The 21,733-nt window shown below is 36.3% G+C and overlaps 1 protein-coding gene across 2 annotated transcripts; it reads right to left on the bottom strand.

Annotated features, from left to right (window-relative positions):
• Positions 1–792: 792 nt before the first annotated feature.
• Positions 793–21,729, bottom strand: NUP37 (nucleoporin 37). Of its 2 annotated transcripts, none has more exons than XM_002199835.7 (10): positions 21,597–21,729; positions 19,864–20,083; positions 18,253–18,377; positions 17,198–17,270; positions 13,520–13,614; positions 5,779–5,869; positions 3,425–3,606; positions 2,419–2,469; positions 1,940–2,033; positions 793–1,147 (listed from the first exon to the last, which is right to left on the bottom strand). In XM_002199835.7, exons 2-10 carry the CDS (start codon positions 20,017–20,019, stop codon positions 1,034–1,036), a joined length of 981 nt encoding a protein of 326 aa, XP_002199871.5. In that variant the 5' UTR covers positions 20,020–20,083; positions 21,597–21,729; the 3' UTR covers positions 793–1,033. The 2 variants fall into 2 exon arrangements, with proteins under 2 accessions (XP_002199871.5, XP_012424681.5); XM_012569227.5 differs by having other exon boundaries at positions 21,411–21,660.
• Positions 21,730–21,733: the final 4 nt, after the last annotated feature.

Raw genomic sequence — 21,733 nt, 5'->3', positions numbered from 1 at the left:
ACTTATAAGGAACTTTATATTCATTTTAGGTAAATTTTGGTGTCAGGTGGAAAGCAAAAGTTTTCAAGGATAAATGATTATGAGAAATATAATATGGTCTTAGGTTTCAAAAGGTGACTGTAATTTAATTTATTCATGACCTACTTCTGAATTGGTTTTATGTATCCCACATAAATAGGAACAAACAAATATTTTAAAATCTAACTACAGCTAGTAAAGAGGGCTACAATGCTGTAAGGAGCTTTTATACTAGTGAAACATCCTGACATCCCTTCATTTGCACAAGCATGCAAAAAAGATACTTAAGACAGGAGTCATCTCTGTCTTCTTTTACTTCCATTCTGGGTCTTGTATGGGAAGGACAGGAAAAATTTATTTCTAGAAAGCAGAATGCCTTTGGTTTTCTTGTAAAGACTGGAAGTAAAAGGCTATAAGCAGGAAAAAACCTCACTATGCTGTTTGACAATACAGGCTTGATGTAAATCCCTCTGTTGTAATTAGAGAAATAAAACTGCTTCAAATTATCATTCTGATTTTACCATTAGCTTCTTCACTGGTAGTAGTTAACTATTCCAAAACATCCAGGAACAGCATTTTATGACACTACTGCATTTTTTTTCTTATAAGATAGTCACAGTTCGGAAAGTTAATTATAGAGAGGTGTTCTTTCTGTAGGTACTCTGCACAATTTCAGATATTTGAGCTGTGTTAACTGAGTTAGACTGTCAGATTGAGATGCTGGGACACTAAATCTCTTTTAAAACTCCCGAAAAAAATTAATTTCACACCAAATACCATGTTTAAAAAGTACATTTTATTTTAAAAGAAATAACCAAGAACCAGATGGATGATAACCAATTTTTTCAAAAGGTCTTGTGCTTGCAAGCTAAAAATCAAACACGAGTGATTTGTATCTTGTTTGCTTCTTTCTTCTGCTGTCCAAGTGAAAACCATCACAAAGAGTAAATTTCTTCATTTTACTAGAAAAAAGGCATTATGCTGTCAAGCTTCATATTGAAGGCAAATACTTATTTTACATTTCAGTAACCCAGAAGAAAATTTTATGGTCTCCTCCAACTGCACATAATGGAAGAGTTCTGTGCCATGTCAAACCAGATCCTACAGCTGCAGTTCCAGTAAGAATGGGCTGTAAAAAACAAAGTGAGAGCAAGAAAAATATCAATACAACTTCCCTTATAAATGATTACTAAACTGCAGATACCAAGTTGCATAGAGAAATAAAGACCAGAGATTAAATACTCCTTAACAAATATAGTTAAAATTCAACAGAAGTTCTAGTGAAAAATGTGATTCTTTGCTACATAGTTCCAGTAGCTGCTTACTACATTTAAGTAACAAAATATTCCATAATAACAAATAGTTTCAACTCTTTACATTAGCAGAAACACTATTATTATAAAAGCATGATATCAAACTTAGAAACCTTTTTAAATTAAATTATTTCCGTTATTTAAATGAATTCATAACTAATATGTTTGGAGGTAATATTTTTACTGTAAGTATTACAAATATATACTGACTCCCACAAAATCAAAATATTTCCTATGCTTTGCATTTTTATGAATTATTTAAAATACAATTAGTTAAAACCAGAAAAATATACCATTAGGTGTTTTTAGCCTCCTAAGAACTAGAAATATTGCCATATTAATTAAATATCAGGTTAAAGGTGTTTTTCTTCCCCTTCGAACTGATATGGCAAACCAAGCCAAAACATATAGATCAAGCAGCTTCTAAAATAGCAGTTTTAAGTATGAACCATTTTTTTTCCTTAGCACGAATGCCACAAACCAAAATAAAATAAAATGGCTACACCAAGCAGCAGTTCTGAATGGTTTGGGCTAATTTTTAACTGTAGCTTTTAAGTAATATGAGTCTGATCTGCGGAGAACAGATGCAACTCCAGTCAAAAATTTACCTGGGGATGTCCTAAATGATGAACCAGCAATTGAGTAGTTGTCTTTCCTGGATATCCAGTGGTTGCAAACAGATTTTCATTCACTCGGGACCACCTATGAATAAAATGAACGTTCTTTCCAAACACCCCTGTCATACCAGCAGAAGTGCACACAAAGTGGAGTTCTCTCCCTTGGGACTAACTGCGAAGATGTCAAATATTCTAACAGCAGAGAAACAGATTTAGTGAATTAGCTTGCAAATGATTCCCTACCCACAGCCCCATATACAGAGTGTTGTAAAACAACAAAAACTATCACACGCATGCTACACATAAATACTAAATGTGGGATCATTCACAAATTTCACAAAGTTCATAGACCCAGTCCCCCTAAAAATGACTTAAGTGAGACACAAGCAGGTTACTAAATTCACAACTGTTTGCACAGGGATAGATTTAAGTAGATAAACCCCACAAAATCAAGACAAAGACATTTATACCTGAATAATCTGGCTCGGTCAATATGGACAGGTCTCTTATCCTGTGGATAACTAAAACAGACATTCATGGTAAAAAAACTGTTATGCAAATAGCTCTGAAGTACCAAAACTATCATAATTAAAACAGATTTTCAGGGTAAAAAACTGTTCTGCAAACAGCTCATACTATAAGTACCAAAAGTACAGTGAAGGGGACACATTGTCTTCTCCCTGTGAAGCAGCCGAGGGAAAACCAGAGCATTCCTGCAGCTTTAATCTCAATTTGGAGTAAGAAAACTGAAGTAGTTGTCCAGTTTGTTATGGATCAATACCTACCTACTTTTGACTTGGAATGAAATTTTAACAAATACATACAGTGAGAGGCAAACAGTAGTGAGATGCTATCTCAAATGGACAAAAAGACAACATTTTTAACATAAAATATTGATAAAGATGAAACAAAGAATACCAGGGAATGGCCTGGTATCATAATTCCTGATAATTGTTCATTAATTTAGCTAACCACTGGGCCATACAAAGATGAGCAAGGGGCTGGAGCATCTCTCTTATGAGGAAAGGCTGGAGGAGCTGTGCCTCTTCAGTCTTGAGAAGAGATGACTGAGAGGGGACCTCATCAATGTCCATCAGTATCTGCAGGTGGGTGTCAAGGGGATGCAGCCAGGCTCTGCTCCGTGCTGCAAGCAATAGGATGAGAGGCAATGGGCACAAACTGATGCACAGGAAGTTCTTGAACATGAGAAAGAACTTCTTTACTCTTCAAGTGACCAGGCACTGGAACAGGCTGCCCAGAGAAGGTGTGGAGTCTCCCTCACTGAAGACATTCACAATCCTGTGCTTGTGCTCTAGGATGACCCTGCTTGAGCAGGGAGGTCAGACTAGCTGACACACTGTGGTCCCTTCCAAGCTGATCCATTTGTGATTCTGTGACTGCCATGCTCTATTAGCCAAGTACCTTCATTTCCTCATGAAGAGAATAAAGACACCTACGCCATGGGCATAAAAATACCTGGAGCGAGTGATATCCCAGATCAGCCAATCACTTCCAGCAACTGCTCCAATTTTGAAAGTATTTTTTAAACACCAGTCTGCTGACATCAGTGGTGTTTGTTCACACTCCAGGGAGAGAATGGCCTGCTGTGTAATCAGGTCATAGAATCGTATAGTCCCATTCTTCTCTGCCACCATCAGCTGTTAAAAGAAATTCATAGAATGTGGTAAACTTAGCATGTAATGGAAATTAATTTTTTTTCACTCCATAGAAAACCTAGAATACATTCAAGCAAATATTAATAATACTAAATTAAATACAATTTTTTACTTAATACCAGAAAACTTTCTCCTGGACACTCTGTAACCAATAAATAAAAACCACTTTAATCTATACTATTGTTACACTGTTATACATAATGATTACATTATTTTATTTCTATATGTCTACAGGTACCTATGTGTATAATTTTGGTGGTTAGAAACACCAGTTCACAACCACCAAAGCACTGTGCTTTCATACATCAAAAAGTTATTATTTTAACATTCAGCAGCTTCTGTTCTGAGCACAAAGAACCCACTGACACATAGTGATGTAAAAAAGAAAGGGTTGTCAAGCACTGGGCTGCCCGGGGAAGTGGTGAAGTCATCCTCCCTGGAGGTGCTCAAGAAATGACTGTTCATGGCACTTAGTGCTATGGTTTATTTGATATGATGGTGTTCAAAGGTTGAACTTGAGGATCTTAAGAGGTCTTTTTCAACCTAAATTGGATTCTACCATTCTAAGCAAAGTATTGGTGTGGCTGTGGCTGTAAAATCTGTAGAACCACTCCTCCTGATTTTATATAAGATCTCTTACTTTATCTTATAAAAGTTTGCAACAGATTTTATCTAAACTTTTTCTGTTACAGCAATACACTCAAGCAGTGGTTTTTAAGTACTGTAGAAAGAGCTTCCTCATTAAATTATAGAATCATAGAAGGATTGAATTGGAAGGGAACTTAAAAATTCTCTTTTTCCAATCCTCTGCCATGGGCAGGGACACTCTCCACTAAGTCAGATTTCTTAGGGCTCCATCCAGCCTGGTCCTGAACACTTCAAGGAGTGAGCCTTCACAACTTCTTTGGGAAACCTGTTGCAATACCCAGATGATGAAATGAGATTTTTTTCATGAGGAGAAATGGTTTTCAGATAGTCGTGAACAATAATTAAGAAAGGCAAAGAAGCATTAAAAAATACTCCAGTAATACCAGTTTGTTTGGGAAAACTGTCACCAAAACATGCTTTCCTGCAAACTAAAGGTCATGGTGCAGCAAGCATTTTGACCTGCAATAAGCTTTTCACTGAGAACTAAATCTAGCAAGTTTTATGAACTTTTCAAATGGGCTTTTCTTTAAAAAAAAACAAAAAACAAAAAACCCCGTGTGCCTATCTCTGATAATGGTCAAAGAAAAGTCATGCTAATAATATCTAAGACTGGCATACTATTACAGTATTTCTGGGAAAATATATTAATTTTGTTGTGCTTACAAAGTTGTCCAGTAGCAAACAGCAGCTAACCCATTAAATTCTGATGCCACCTGAATCAACAGTTTTCCTAGTTAACAGTTTCCTTTCTTAGTAAGGATGGATATTGATATTGGTGGAAAGTGTGATGAGATTAGACATCCTCCTTCCCTACTGCTGTGTAAATATTTTGATATCTTATTTGACTGCTTTTCTCTGTTTTAAGTATGTGTTTTTGTGGTAACCTCAACAACCATTTGTAGCTGCTTAAGGCAGTTATTGATAGGCACAATAGAAATAATAAATCCAAGACTGCAGGGACTAGACCATTAATGAAGCTGGATATTTGGGTACATACCAGCTGTTTAATCCTCCTCAGTACAATAAAGAGCTAAGTATAAAATCATAGTCTATTGATTTGATTTTTCAGAACATATTTCATACATTTCAAGCAAGAACAACAACAAAAATATCCCTTGTTAACTTCAAACAGATACATTTCAAAGCTTGGCATGTTCTGTAAAGAGTCTGTATTATTGGTGAGCTGTGTTACCATGACTGAGAAAACTTGAGGTCTTCTCTGGTAACTGTCAGTTAATAAGCAATCAGCAGAATAGTTATCAACAACTGATGTACCTAATAAAGAAGGAATATTTCTGATGTGAGGAGTAAGGGACTGAGGGTAAAATGACAAGAATGGCAATGAAAATTCATTTACAGTCCCTTCAATTAGCAGATCCAACCAGTATCCAGTTACAGTGTAAACTAAGTCCTCAAACTTTAATGTTACTACAGCATCAAAGATTCACACTTTAGGTGTGTCCCCCCTCCTGTTATTTTAGAGGTGGTGAGGGAGAAAACCACAACCTTAAAAGCCTCCTCAGGATGCCAGCAAACACTCATTCCAGCAGAACGTAAAACAAAATGGGCCTTCTCATTTCCTTCCAAATCCCAGACCCTGGGGAGAAAAGAAAGAAAGAAAAAAAAGTAAAGTATTAAACTATTACCATTTGACTGCAAATACATTAACTTTCAGTGCCTCAGTACGTTCACAGAGGAAGTGACCAAATGAAATAGTGTTCGTGCTGTATCATTTGAAGAAGTCAGTGAAAGAGGCTAATGCTATGGATAATGTATTTTAACATTGATGAGCTAGGCAGAGCCTCTATTTAACTCTTCAAATAGTTTGACACTTTAGTTATCTAGACATGAACTCAGTGAGATGCTCCTATTTTTTCATAAGTCAACACTACAGCCTTTGTACTCTACCATAAATAGCAGTGAGGCAGTACAAAGCAGGAAAGGCAGTGTTGGTCCAGTTGATGCAAGGAACCTAAAGTGAGGTACAAACAACTTAAATCATCCATGTTGCCATGTAAAGGGCAACACCCTTTATTAAAGTTTTTTGGCTGCTTAATGTAAGAGTTTCCAGTATTTCCTGGTAAGACAAGATTGAGTAATGAAAATATAAGAAACCAGAAATGAAGCTAAGGCTTCAAGAAGGATCTATGGCAGAGGTAACATTAACCTAAAAGGGTCTTGGAGAACTTTCAACAGGTAAATTGCATGTACCAGTTTTACCTTTTCCTTTAGAAACACCTACAGTACATATCTGGCAGCTATAAAAAAATTAAATAATCAACAGTATTTGGTCAATACGGATGGACAGGAACATGTATGCTGAAACACCAAAATTAGGTTAGGTGATGAGTGAGTCTTCTTTGGATGTGTTCAAGATGAGTTGTAATGAGCCATGGAGCTACTTTGTTTCTGAAATGCAACAAAACCAAAACTGAGACTATTATACCTCACAGCCACTGCTCAGCTCCCTGTTTTCCTACAAAATTGATAGCTCAGTTGTAGGACAAAGACACCATAGTTGTGAACATCAGTCTGAACCACAAGGCTATGTATTATTTATATACATTTGGACATTGAAACATACACATATATCCTTCCTCTCTGACATGCAAAACTTGAGAAACAGCCAATTTTTAAAGCAGTGTTCTGCTCAGTCTTTTGAGCTAGATGAGTGGCTAGATACTATTATTGTTTATTCTAGAGGATTTTTGCTGACTTCCTCCAGACTTTTCAGTTTATATCTCACCAGGGTGCTTAGAGCCTTATATTTAAGAGATTTAAAAAAACCTTTTAACTAATACATCATAAGTCTAGACAAAATATATGGGAATAAAGTAAATATATTTAATGAGCAATGTTGTTTTCTTATGCCAAACCACAATAGATTAAATATTTGTTCTCCCCATAGAAAACACAGGGTCTCTAATCTTGAAGAATCGGTGTGCTTACTAAAAAAAGTCAAAACAAAAACCTGACAAGTGTTTAAAAAATGAAATATCTACTTGATTAGGTAATTTAGAAACATACAATACTTTCTTCTATTGCCAAAAGTTTTGCCTTGTAGATTTGTCCAAGTCAAATCAACACTTCCCCTGCGTATTTACTGTGCAGGGAGAAAATTATGATACAACAGAAGATGGTGAATCATTTTGGCAAAAGGAATATGCCATTATGTTTTCTTCCCTGAAGTGAGTGATGTTATTAGGTGTTGAGACAGAAATTTATGCTTTTTACCTCTGTAACTTTGTTATTTATAAAGTTACCAAATTTGTATTTTCTACTTTGTAAGAATGGCAGGACTGTTAGTAACAAACAGTATGGGGATGAGAAGGGATAAAACCCTCTTTTATATTTTCTTTATTGTCACCAAAGATAATATAATTTAGTTTTGGGGAAAAAAACCCCAAAACCCCCAAAACACAAATGAGGCAATACTTATCAAGATAGATCCTGGTCTGAATGCATCATGTCTACCCAATTACATATGTGTTCAATTAACTTTTTTCAATATTTCTTTGTGAAAAACCTAAGTAAAAAATGTGCAAACCCCAAAAATTTAGCCAAACTGATTTTCAATTCCTAAATTACTCACTAATCATAACCAAATCAGCTACAGATGCTGCCTCCCCATTTTGTCCACATTCCTATCACAATTCAGAAAGACTGAGGATTTTGTCTCCCATTTAAAGCTCTTGAAACCTTACTAATACTACCATGATTTTATACCAAAGTAAAATAACTGTCTATTTTTCTCCAAATATCCTTATCTTTTGTAACCCTGCAATATGTCACTATCTTACTTCTTCTCTTCCAACCAACCATCACGGCATAGACTTTTCACTGAGCTTGTGGCATTTTCTTCTGATATTTAAAAAAAATTCCACAAAAAAATTATTGGAGAAAAGTTTGAATAAACAAAGTTGAAAGACGTGCCAAAGTTTGATTGATGTATAGTCTCAAAATTAACATGTAATCTTCTCAGTAAAATAATTTTTTTTTAACTAACTAAGGACTGAGAAATTATTTACTGCAGTACTCAGAAAACTCAAACCACCCCAAATACAGATAGCAGCAAATGCTGTCAAAGAAAATTCTTGAGATACTAGGACCTTTCTCTTGTCCCTCAAATCCTGTAACTAACAAACAAATGAAAACTGCAGTTATCTCACAGCTTGAAGATATTAAAATTCCATTGTATCAACTATATTATATCTCATATGCACGAATATGGATGCATATGTGCAGCAATTTCATCATACAGTGGACTTTAATTACAGCTGGCCAAGTACCTCATTAGAACTCTGAAAACTTGTGGTAATGGAGATGATCCTTATTTTACCTTCTAATTTTCTTAATTATGAATAATTTTAACTAGCAGAATCAACTAACTGGATAAAAATAATCATTTACAATAGTAAAAGAACTAAACCAGATTGCAATCTTCAGGCATTTCTCAAATCCCCAGAAGATGGGAATAAAAATGGGAATTCTTCCAACAAAAAATGTCTAACAATTTTAGTGAGTGGGTGAGGGCTAGAAGAAACCTTGACATCTGATTCTCAACAAAGCATAATCAACTATACTTGATTCATTACTCCTGTCCAATATGGTTTGGTTGGGTTTTTTTTAGTATCTAACTTTAATACATTCCTTTATATCTCCATCAGAAATATTCCATGTGAGAGGAAAATCCTATCACTCTTAAAAAGTCTAGAGGACTATGGAAAAGGGCAAAATTCCTGTTCCTGAGATCACACAAAGGTTCCTCCTTGAGCACAAGGAGTGAGGAGCAGATCTCAGAAAAGGAACATGAAAGTGCAGACATTAGGAAATTCTGCAGAAAATACAACAAACACTGGCTTTCTCTAACGTCTTCTGCCAGCTCCATATGGATTGGCTATTGCAGATCCAGAGGGTACAAGGCAAGACATGAAAGACTGAAGTGGAACTGTAGAAATTCCTCTGGCTGGTTAGAAGAAGAGAAAGGTGTAATATTTAAGTTTTTATGAAGTCTTTTCACAGAGGAAATGTACAAATACTCCTTCAGAAAGCCGACCCATGTTCACCATTTTCTTTTGGTGATCAAAGGAAATGTCACTGTTCCTAAAGAATAAGCACTTAGAATATTTCAGCTCTTGGCATTAAAAACCATGTTATCTCTAGCTTCTTGTGATATCTACTTGGATATTCAATCAATAGACTGATCCACTTCTCACAGCTAATTGTGGGCTGCAATTATACCCTGTAGTGTTGGTAGAGGCAGGAGACACAGTGCAGTATCTCCACTTCACTAATACACATTTCAGGCCATGCCCACTCAGAACTAAGTCCAAGAAATACACATTTCTACTACTACTACTGAAATACCTTTAAAGTTATCCAATGCAAAACCAGAAACCACGCAGCATTTTTGAAACAAACATGACACTTCAGTTCTGTCCTTTCAGCCAGAGCAAAAAATGGTTGTTAAGAGCTATCAGCTTATCGTTCCCAATGTGGATATAACACTAAATCCTTCTGTGGTATGACTGCTACTGAGAAACTCAACTACCAATTCTGCTGATGGCTTTCTAAAATATAAAACTTCTAAACAAATCTAATGAAAAGATTTCCATTGAAAAACCATTTATAGGCTAGACTACATTCTAGGGCTGTGTTATTCTTAACATAAAACATAATGTGTCACAAAGGAAATTTCTCCATCATCCTCATATTTTGAAGACTTCCTAACTAAAAGTTTATTAAGATCAGACTGAAATCATGTTCCAAACATTTAATCCAGAAAGCTTTTGGTTGTTTTTATTTTAAGCTGACAGACGACTAATTCTTGCACTGTTCAATACCAGTTGGTTAATGCTTCATGGATGTACAATGTAACAGAATTGCATAAGACTATATTTGGGGGACATACAGGGATGCATACAAGCGTGCAAATTCAAAGACTGGACTCTGAAAACAATTCAAGACTTCTTTATCTTCATAAATTATAATGCAGACTAGTTTGAAAAAATGTAACCAGCATACCTCAGAAAAAAGAAGTATTTTGGTATGACAACTTTAATAAAGATTCTGACAGAAATCCGTACTTGACTGCACTAGGAATGATAAGATGCAAACAGAACATGGTTTTGGAGGCAGAAATAAGTGATAATAACCACTTTTCACATAGCCAAAAACTGAAATATTTATCGAATAATCAAGGTAAGATTCAAGTGCAATCTGGGCTGGCAATACATTAAAGAAAACAAGAACAACAACCATTAGCTTTCCTTCATATTGTCTAGAGAAAAATCTACACAAAATACCTAGGGCATGAGTGTACCATGTAAAAAATATGCTACAGATAAACCCCCTTAAAACCAGATGAAACACTACAAAGCATTCTAAAACTATAGTTAATTTAGCTTTCAGTGACATCAAACCTTGCCCCCTAATCCCTGGTTAGAGAACAAAACTAATCTTCTCATGGTCTGACATTTATTCTACAGGCAACAGAAAAGTCTGAACTTCAGAGTGACTGATGAATTCACAAAGTCCTCTATGAAGTGATGTGAGCCATGGCCTAAGGAAATGAACAGAACTCAGTAAGGAATCAAGAAGCAACTATAGTCACAGATAACATGGAAGATAATTCAACTATACATTCTTTTGCACTAAAAAGAGAGGAAGAGGATGTAGTTTGAGAAATAGTTAAAAGAAAAAGAGAGAGTGAGGGAGAGAAAGGGATGGATGAGTCTTTTTCAGCTTTTCAAAATACAAGCCATTCCATCACTCGATGACCAGAAGAAATTGCCATGCTAGTATTTTTCAGGGTCTGACAGTGTCAGTAACCTTTCAGTTCCACCTGAGGAGGGAGTATGAGGTGATTATCAACTGCATTGAATTAACCTTTTGACAGTCAAGAGGTTCATTTTTAGCATGGATATGAAATTAGTGGGTTTTGATAGGATGGTATTTTGCATTAAGTAATTCTGGAAACACCAGGTCTTCAACCACCAATAGCAGAGGCTGTCAGTTGAACTCGTGTTTTTTTCCAAACATTTCCCACAGTTGTTTGTTAAGTATCAGAAAAAAATCATTTGTACATTTGAATCTGTGCAGCCTCCTAGACTGTGTTTCTGAATCATAAGGAAAAGGCCAGCCAGGAGTAATTTTTTTTTGGACAGTGGTGGACAGGGACTTGCACACACACAGAGATGTCATTAACAAAGTGGGATACACACATTCCTACACTTGATGCAAATGTTCAAAGAAGTGTATAATGCCTTACCATTTCAAGGAATTAAATGAAATATTTCTTAAAGCTATTGTAACACAGATAACTACTTCAATTATTTTTAGTGCAGTTCTACTTCACAGCTGCAAAAAAGTTTTGAGTTGCGAGATCAAGGCAAATGAAGACCATGTGCAAGAAACAAGAATTCCTGAGTGACACAGCTGCAACTTTAAGGTAAGAACTTCGGACATAACCAGTAGCCAACTTACACTGTCTGTCCTCTAACCACAACGACTGAACTCCACTCTGAGATGTCACAGTTGCAGCAGCTTGTGGCAAGACTATTTAGTGGATGACAATTGAAAATTTCACTTCCCTAGAGATTTCTGACGAACTTAAATGTAAACTTTCTCTCGAGTGAAAACCAGGGAAGACCTAACCGTGCTTGTCAGTAGTCCATACTGAAAAGTTGTTTGAAAACTTTATTAAGATTTAAAAATTGAACTCAAGACTTGTACTAATTATTCTAGAACTTTATTCCACAGGCATTAGCAGATTTTGTATCCTAAGAACAATTTCAGAATAGAAATTCTGAAATTTCTACAGACAGAAGAATTATTCTGTACAGACAGAAGAATTATTCCTCTTCTTACATTACTACTGAAGCAAATTACAGAGTAAGTAAAGAATGATTTTGGTAAGTCCCAAGGAATGCATTTTCCATTAGTTTTGAAAGTGTAACCTTTAAATTCAATAGAAAAACTCTTCATGCCCCACATGCATGAATGGAAAAAATAAGAACTCAAGTAGCCAAAAAAAAATCCTGCTTATTTCCCATGGCTTTTAACCAAAGACTTTATGGTTTATGGCATAAAATGTCTTTCATAGGTACTAAGCTGAAATCTTGTTAGTATATATTAATTACATACATTTTATTTCCCTTTAAATTAATATCAATTAGACAACTGGTTTTAAAACAGTTTTCATTCATCCTAGGAAAGCTAAGCATTCCATAAAAGAAACAGGAAAAGGCCATGGCCACAGAGTTCAACAGTTTTTTACTGAATAAGCCAAATATGAGTTTAGATTTGACAAAGAAATCAAGGATAGGAAATAAATCAGAAGAAGATACAGGTAAGTCATACATTTCTACTATTCATTCCTAAAGAGTTTGTTGGAAATACTGACTAGACACCTAAGGAAAAACTGCCTACTCATCAGAGTAAAAAAAGTCAAAGATCCCAACTCTCTTGCTGCCCTATTGCAATGACCTGAAATGCCTGCATAGCCCCCCTCATCTCTCCAGCAACGCTGGAGGGGTAAGAGAAGCAGTTTAATAGGTTCCTGACACTACAAGAAGATGGGTGACCTTTTGACAAGGACAAACTCCTGCATCAAAAACCTTTACCCAGCATGCTTCAAAGCATTCAACCATGCTTGCCTTCAACTTCCAGTTGTAAATACTCAAACACCCGGCTTTGAAGCAGCTGTAATCATGGTATTTTGAGCTGCCAGTACCACTGTATTAGCATGGTGCTCTCTTCAGGCTATGTCATCCCCTGGTAAGGCTAATACATTTGGGTAGATGGACAAGTTCACGCATGTTACTGACTTTGAACTTGACCCACCTGATGACAGAATACATAGAGAAGGTCTGTATAATTCAGCACTGGGCTGTACATGTCTGCTCTCTCCTATTCTCATTTTATCCCTATCCCAGAAGGGGAAAAATAGTGTATGCTAATCCAAGACAAAAGTTTTCTTCATTTTGAATCTAGCTGATTCAAAATATTGCTTTCAAAAAGGACAACCCACAAGTCACAACAAAAAGCCAGTCCACAATCTAAGTTAACGAGAACAGTCCATTTCTTATCTTGTTAGTGGACTAGTCTTGTTAGAGGGCCACGAAGACATGCTAAAAAATAAAACTATAAATAAGTATTTATTTATTTAAGTGGACATATAAAACATTCACAGATAAAAAAAGTCCAATACTAGATTTTTCAATAGTGTTTTGAACAAAATGCATACCTGCAGGTGTGATCATCACTTACACTTGCAATTTCTTGACCTTCGTTGGGAGCAAAGACCAGATCATTAATGTAATCTGAGTGGCCATCAAATGTCTGCCAACCAGGAAAGAGAAATACTTTTACCTTAGAGCTGACTGTTCCACCAATATATTTAACAGACCTGCTAATGGAAAGATGTGTGTTAAGATAAAACTATATTTTAATAGAAGGTAAAAAAAAGTTTTTATCAGTAACTGGATTTCTTTAAAGTATCTAATTCATGTGTTGATTCATACTGCAGGTGCAAAAATCCTCCCCACTACTCCTTGTAGTTAGCACAGAGGTCAGTTTGATGCTTTTGCTTGACAGAGATCTATGAATCACACTAAAGCTTTTTATCATCTTTTCAACCACTGAATTTTGAAGGTAAAAGATACTAAATCTCAGAAAAGAAGAGGAGAATGACCAGGCAATGAATGCATGATCTACCTACATTAAAGAACTCTGATTACTGGTAATTAACTCTGATCTCTGAATCTCTCATTAAATACACCTATGGTATTTTTGAAAGAAAGCTCACAAATTTTTAAGTCAGGCAAATTTCCATGTGTAGATGTATCTGTTACTGTTCCACCCTCTTCTATTCAGTCCCACTAATTAAGTCTTGAGGCACAGCTGCTTTTGTTTTGCCCAGCAAGGTATCATAAAAATGAGACAAAAATATCCTCTTGATAATAGCATGAGACCGAGAGACTGCAGAGGAAAACAAGGCCAAATGAAAACAAATTCCACAGTTTTCTCAAAGAAAAACACACCACCTCTAAGTGTAGCTATTCTGAGGAACAAATGCAGAACTGATTAAAAAAAAAGAAAATCTCAAGCACGCACAATAACTAAATCCCCCTCTCTAAAGTTTTAAGAATACCTCATCAATTCAATACAGAAACATTTTCAGCAGCCAACTTATTTTTTTCCAATATTTTATTAAAGCCTAATGGATTATACTAGAACTAATATGCCCTAAGATGATGCTAAACTATTTAGACAGGATGCCAAGTCTTTTGACAATTTTCAGCATTCTGAATTCAAATATCCTGCTTCATTTTACTTCTACAGTTCTGTTGAAATATGCTTTTTATTAAGCAAAATTTGAAACAGGACAAGGAAGCCATAATTCATTTCCAAAAGAAAACCTCAAAAGAAGAAAAAGGTTTCACAAAGATCCATCAGTCATATTTTACCTTTTGTTTTTTTGTTCTGGGCTTGATCCAACCCATAAATTTTGGATTAGTTGTGTCGACAAAGTAATGGAAAACTTAAGTGTGCTTCAAGTTCCTTGTTGATAATTACATCAAGACAGTTTTTTCCATGGGGAAAACAGAGTAAGATTACTCTGTCTATCCCTCCCGAAGCAACACTTACTAATTGTTTACTATAAAAGACAAAATGTTCAGAGATTACATTCTGAACGTAGTCACATACTTCCTTCAGCTTTGTTTTCATGTTCTGGACCTCTCCTGAAGATCCCATGTGTCAAGTGTGCACCGTATAATGGATCAAAATTTTCCACATGTTCATTGTGAGTTCACCTCAGGTTTATGAAATCAGTTTTCTGAGGTATCAGTTAACTGTTAATAAGAAGCCACCATATCAAACTTTTTTGAAAGCCAGATCAGCATAGCTCACCCAGAATTTGTGAACATCTGGGATTTTGCATGTGATGTAAATCAGAGTTAGGTGTTACTTTTCTTGACAAGTAATCTAGAGTATAATGATTGTCCAGATATAAGAAATTAACTGATTGCCAGAAAGGGTTTTCCACACTTTATATCACAAAACCCCAGAAGACAGTCTCAAAGACAGCTTTTACTGACATAAACACACTAGTCCACATTCTTTTTGTTATGAGTTCTCACCAATAGGTAAAAACATGTATTCTCAGCTGTTTTCTCATTATTTTTAACATTAATCAGCCTGACTCACTAACAGTATGTATTTTTACCTTTTCCTCAGCCAGAGTACATCCTTAATAAAGTTCTTGGACAGCTAATTTCAGTGGTGGAGCTGGCATAAACAAAGCTAATAGCTTTACTGCTAAATTCAAGCCAACACTTCTCATTTGTATTACATATGCACCAAACAATCATAGAATCATTAAGGCTGGAAAAGACCTCTGAGATCACTGCGTCCAAACACGAATTTAACACTGCCAGGTCTGTCCCTAAGCACCACATCTGTAAGGTGAACACAGTGATCACACTGCTTCCCTGGGCAGCGTGTTCCAATGCTAGACCACCCTTTTACAGAAGAATTTTTTCTTAATATCCAATCTGAGCCTCCTCTGGCATGACTTGGAGGCATTTCCTCTTGTCCTATCACTTGTTGGCTGGGAGACTGACCCCCACCTGGCTACAGCCTCCTTTCAGGTGGTTGTAGAGAGTGATAAGGTCCCTCCCAAGCCTTCTTTTCTCCAGGCTGAACAACTCCACTCCCCTCAGCTGGACTTTCCTTCATAGGACTTATGCTCCAGACCCCTCACCAGCTCCACTGCCTTCTCTGAACATGCTCCAGCACCTCAATGTCTTCCTTGTTCTGAGTGGCACAAAACTGAAGAGGGGATTCAAGGTGCCAAGTACAGAGACACAAACACTTCCTTCCTGCGGCTGACCACACTACTGCTTGTGGCCTGATTAAACCAAAATAAATTAAAAAATTAGAACTCAGGTATTGAATTTAGCTCGCTAGAGTCTGTAGTACCAAGTTTATCCCATTGTTTCATTATTTCAACTTATTATCAATCCATTAGCTAAATATTAAAGAAACTTTACATTCTGCTAAGTTAAAAGATTTAATTCACAGCTAAACATTAAAGCTTGTTGTCTGAAATTCACAAAACTGTATATATTACACAAATAGACAACTTTAATATGGAATGACAGACATCAACTCAGAAGCAAAGAGCATAAAGAACTTTTACAACTATTTTGTCAGAAATCCCACCAAGCTGACTATGTCAGTTATGCCACTGCTCAGTGGCAAAATCATGTATGACCAACACTAAAAGAAGTAAATTAAAAGTATGTGCATGCATGAAGCAACACAAAGAGCATTTTCTTTCAAGACATTTAGTAGCATCCATCTTCACTTCTTATGCCCTGCCTTTATTCATTCTATTAGCAGTATGGCCACATAACTGACATCCACAATTCACTTAATTTCTGTATGACAAATCTCATTGTCTTACTAACATAAATTAACACATCAAAAATAAAAATCTATTTTTTTTCTCCTTTATACCCAATAAGCCATTCTCATCAAAGAGGCATTATCATATTCTAAAGCAGTAAAAGCCAAGGAATACTTTCTCCCTTTTTTTTTTTTATTAATTAGTTTTGCTTATTGTTAGCTAAGACCTCACCAAAAAAACTTTATACTAGATAGCACAAACATTTAATTAACAGCAGTACCTGGATTGGAACATTGTTTCAAAGGAAGAATTTTGAAGGAAATCAGAAGATCATGTAGGTGATAATTACAGTTATTCCCACTTTAAAGACAGAAAGGTATTTACAATACAATTATTATCACTAGGGATGATGAACATAGGATCTGTCACAAGTGGAGCAGAAAGACAATTAAAGATTAGACTTCACTAAAAATCAAATAATCTTTTAAAAATCACATAAGCTGCCCTTACCTTAAATTCATTATTGTCTTGCAGGTCTGAAGTAAACAGCCTTAACTTCCTATCAGAAGCTGCAGTACAAAACCTACACTCAACAGATTAAAAAAAAAGGCCCTTCAGTCAATCAGCATTGCAATAGTTGCCTTTTAATCAGTTTTCCTTCATCTTAAAAATGCAAAGTGAGACTCAAAGAAAAAACAGATTTTGAAAAAAAAACCCCAGAAGCATCTATCTTAACTTTTCCGCTTTTGCCACAAGCAGAGTTATAACTGGAGTTTATCTGTAAAACAGTGTGCATCAAGTGCCAAGAATACTTATTCAGGCATTTTTACAAAGCTAAATCTAGATCAATTACTAATTACCTGAAATAACTCTCATAAATGCTGTTGAAACTTTCCTTGGAAGAAGTTAAGTGGTAGGGCACAAAAAACAGCCCTAGTTATCAGTGTTGCAAAATACATAAATATAAAGTTCATAAACCAATTTCTATTCAACATATTTTAACCCAAAAAACTGTATGAAAATGGAGTCGTAAGCAACTATGGTAATTCTGAAGAATCAAACTACTGAGTATATTTTAATTCAGAAGTTCACATTTAATAGCTAATCATCTTTCTAGATTTTTTAGATTTACACCTCAAAAGCTCTCACAAATAGTATCTAACCTACATTGAAACACAGCACATATTATGCAAATCAGTGCAAATAGTTTTGAAAGGGGCCATTCAGATGATCTCACATTTACTAAAGCTTTTAAAAGAAATGGCTCCTCACTGATGTACAAGGAAAGAAACTTTTATGTCTGGGGTCCATAAAAATAATGAAAAAGATATTATTTACAGCTTGTTCAGTGGGGAGAGGATCAAGGGGCACAAGGAGGACAAAAAACAAGCAAATGAACAAAAAAAGACTATAAGAATAAATACTCTACTGAAGATTTCAGAGACTTCATCAGTGATTTCTAAGGAGTTAGATTTCACTCATAAGCTTTGAACAATCCAATGTTAAGGACTTACGGAAAACAGGTAAGAGACAAGGATTCACTGTAGTTGTTTATTGTTAAGTACCTTATCTGAGGAGGTATAGCATCAAGTCTAGTTTCAGGACTCCATGCTATGGCATCAACTCTGATTCCATGGTGAAATGTTCTTAGTGTCTTATATTGCATGCCTTCCACTTCTGCGTCCTCCTCCTATAGAAATATTGCAGTTAGCTGATTCACAACAAGGTCTTGGTGACTTCTAACAAATCAGATTGCCACAAAATGAAAGTGCTTTCAAAATTATACATATTGCAATCTTTTCAGATCTTAACACCTTCAAAAATAAAATCTGGAAGATACATAAAGCATTAATTTATTATTTAAGTACTTAGAAATTAAGTACTTACTATTATATTTAATTTAAGTACTTAGTATTATACTTAAGTACTTAGAAATACATTAAATTATTGCAGTCTCAAGCCAGACATCAATGAAGAGCAGAAAAATCAGAACTGAGCTATGAAGATACTGAGCCAATTCTCTGTACTAGTATCTTCACAGATACAACTAAGGCCACTTAAAACAGTATGGCAATTTAGCACACATTGCAGTGAGAAGAAGCAATGGGAACAAAAGCAAGCATGTAATTTAATCCATCCTCTTTCTGAACTGTTTTTACACCATGGAAAATGCTGTCACTTCCAGAACATCGCTCTTGAAACAGCAGGAGATAAAAAGGTGCTCTCAGTCATCTGATTACAAGCTTGCTTATTCTTACCACTGATATGAACACCAGATAACAGGAAAAATAAAACAAGAGTTGGGATTATGGACTCCATCAATAAGTTGACCTCTAAAATGCTTTTAAAAGTTTTCAGTACATCCAATGGAGCACCTCAAAGGATATTCCTACACAATTCTCTCCATATCATAATTCTGTTTTAAGATAAAGAACCTCTCTGTATGCCCTCTACATAATGTAGAGGGCCAAGCAGAACCCAGCTGAAGATGCATGAAATTACCCACAGTTTTTCAATGCTTCTCAACAGGAAGAAAGAATAACATTTTCCTCTCCTACTGTGACATGGTCATTGACTCCACATGTGGAAGGGATGATAAGAAGATTACAGAAAAAGCACCTTGTGTCAGTGGTTATAAAGAAGCAAGATGAAGGAAAAAAGCTTCGAAATTCCAAGCAATTGTCTTCAATTGATTGTCAAGCATCTAGGCAAAAAAACTCATGTAATGAAAAACATTTTATCCAGTATAAATATATGCAATACTCAGTAGTTTCCATTTTAAAATTTTTCACAATATAACTGTAAATAACTTAAAAGTAAGAAATTTTACTTTACAGACTGTTACAGTCTGTAAGGGAGATCCAGTAAAAACAACTGTGAGAAAAAAAAAAATTATGTAAGTATTTCTACAGTTCATCCCCAAAAAGAAATATCTATAAAATTAGCGCAGATATATCAGTGTGTATTTTACATATATATATATATATATATATGTTTCTATTTTCCTGAAAAACAAGTATCCTAGACTTGTTAGTGTAATAAACAAGTAAAATTCTCCCTTGTTTACCCCAGCGAGAGGAGGAAACAGGAAAGTGACCAGAGTCTTTCTGCAGTAGAGGTGCTGGCAAAGTCAGTTTCAGGGGCATCTAACAAAAACACCAGTAACACAGACTAACCTGAAATCTGCAAGTCCCAACAACCACATAATTGTTGCCACCATAAGCAATGAGGGAACATGGATCTCCACAGTCAAATGGATTGAATTTTACCACGTGCACATAATCCTCGCAATCCACAGTGTAAGAAATGTTTCTAGTAGAATCTTGCTTCATTTTCAGTGAACTAAGTCAAGGTATCACGGGAACAGTGTCTTCTTCAGGACAAAAATCCACATTCCTACACAAAAATTTAAAAAAACATAGATGACTCATTGCATGAATAAAAAACGCAAAGTATTTGTGGCAGAGCAAATAAAAATTTCCTGTAACATGTTCAAGAACACAAAAGCTGCAGTTAAGTGTATTAGATGTAGCCTGTTTGTTTCATCAATCAGAATATTTACTAAATTAACATACATTCAAAACTGTCTCTTTCAGACTTCAGCAGTAACTGCAGATCCTGTACTACCCTTGGCAACCCAACAAATACAATACAAAACCCAATACAAAAAACCAAGTAACTGCACACACTTCAGAAGAGTCGCAAACCGCATTTTAACATTTTCAACCAAATGAAAAGAAACAACACATCACTACCTTCAAATTCTCTTTACTTGTCTACCTCTTTACGGACTGTGAGTCTAACTAAAAACAGAGTTAACCAAGGTTGCAAAACTGTAAATGAAAACACTATCGAGCATTCAACCAGTTTTAATGAAAATCAGGTTTCTGTGCTAGAACACAAGAGGCCAAGACACACAGTTGATTTCAGAATCAATTCCTTGTAGTCCCAGTAGAGATTTGAGATAAGCTTATGTCGTTTTAGGAAATCAGAGCTTTAACTACACACCACGTGGAAAATCAGCTTGAAATCTCAGACCTTTGACAGATTTTGGTGTGTAAATGACCCGAAGGTCTCAGCATCCAGGCCTGAATGTTTAGCTTGGGAGCCAGCCAGGTCTGACAGAGGCATCACTCAAACACAGAGAGGCTCTCTCTCCATAGTTGTGTGTTTGTGTATTAATTCATACAACAGTCCACTATATTACCATAAATATTTTAGCCATATAACCTGCATAGCTTTGCTCCTAAAGCCAAATGCAAGTTTTAATCCTATCAAAAGTCTTCGTCCTTCAAGGCTTCGCATGAACAGAAGCAATTATAGAATCTTAGAATGTTAAGGGCTTAGAACAGACCTTTAAGATCATATAGTCCTAAACCTCGCTGCCATGGGCAGGGATACCATCTACTAGACAAGGCTGTTAATGCCTCATCCAACACTTGAACACTGCCAGGATTTGGACAGTACTTAACCATTCTCACTGTAAAGTATGTCTTCCTCAAATATAACTAAAGTTTCCCCTCTTTCAACCAAAGAAAGTACCCATTGCTTCTCGCCCTATCACTACAGTCCCTCTCCTCTTTCCTGTAGAGCCATTTGAGATACTGGAAGGTGCTATGAGATCTCCACTCAAGCTCCTCTTCTCCATGCTGAACAACTCCAACTTTCTCAGCCTGAATTATGGGCCGCCAGACCAGCTTGAAAACACCAAGAGTATGATTACCTTTATTTCTTTAGTAAGCACGTCTAGGGCAACCGGACCGCGTGGATGCGCGTTACCTCCCCCATCCATGCGCATCCTTTGCCCTCCTACTCCCTCCTTTTCCCTTGGGGGCCCAGCTGCTGCTCCCCAGCCAGGCTGCCCGAGTTACCCCGGGCCGGGGGTGGCCCAGCCGCGCTTCACACGCACCTCCGCTCCCCGGCTCCCGTTCCCGCCGGGCCCCACCGTTCCCGGCAGCGGCAGCGGCGCGGCTGCTTCCGGGGCAGCGGCCCCGCGCCCATTGGGCCGCGCGGCGGATTTGAACGCGGCCCGGCCCCGGCCCAGCC

The sequence above is a fragment of the Taeniopygia guttata genome, chromosome 1A (genome assembly GCF_048771995.1).
Source record: "Taeniopygia guttata chromosome 1A, bTaeGut7.mat, whole genome shotgun sequence".
NCBI classification, from domain to species: domain Eukaryota; kingdom Metazoa; phylum Chordata; class Aves; order Passeriformes; family Estrildidae; genus Taeniopygia; species Taeniopygia guttata.
This window is presented reverse-complemented; position numbering and strand designations above follow the sequence as displayed.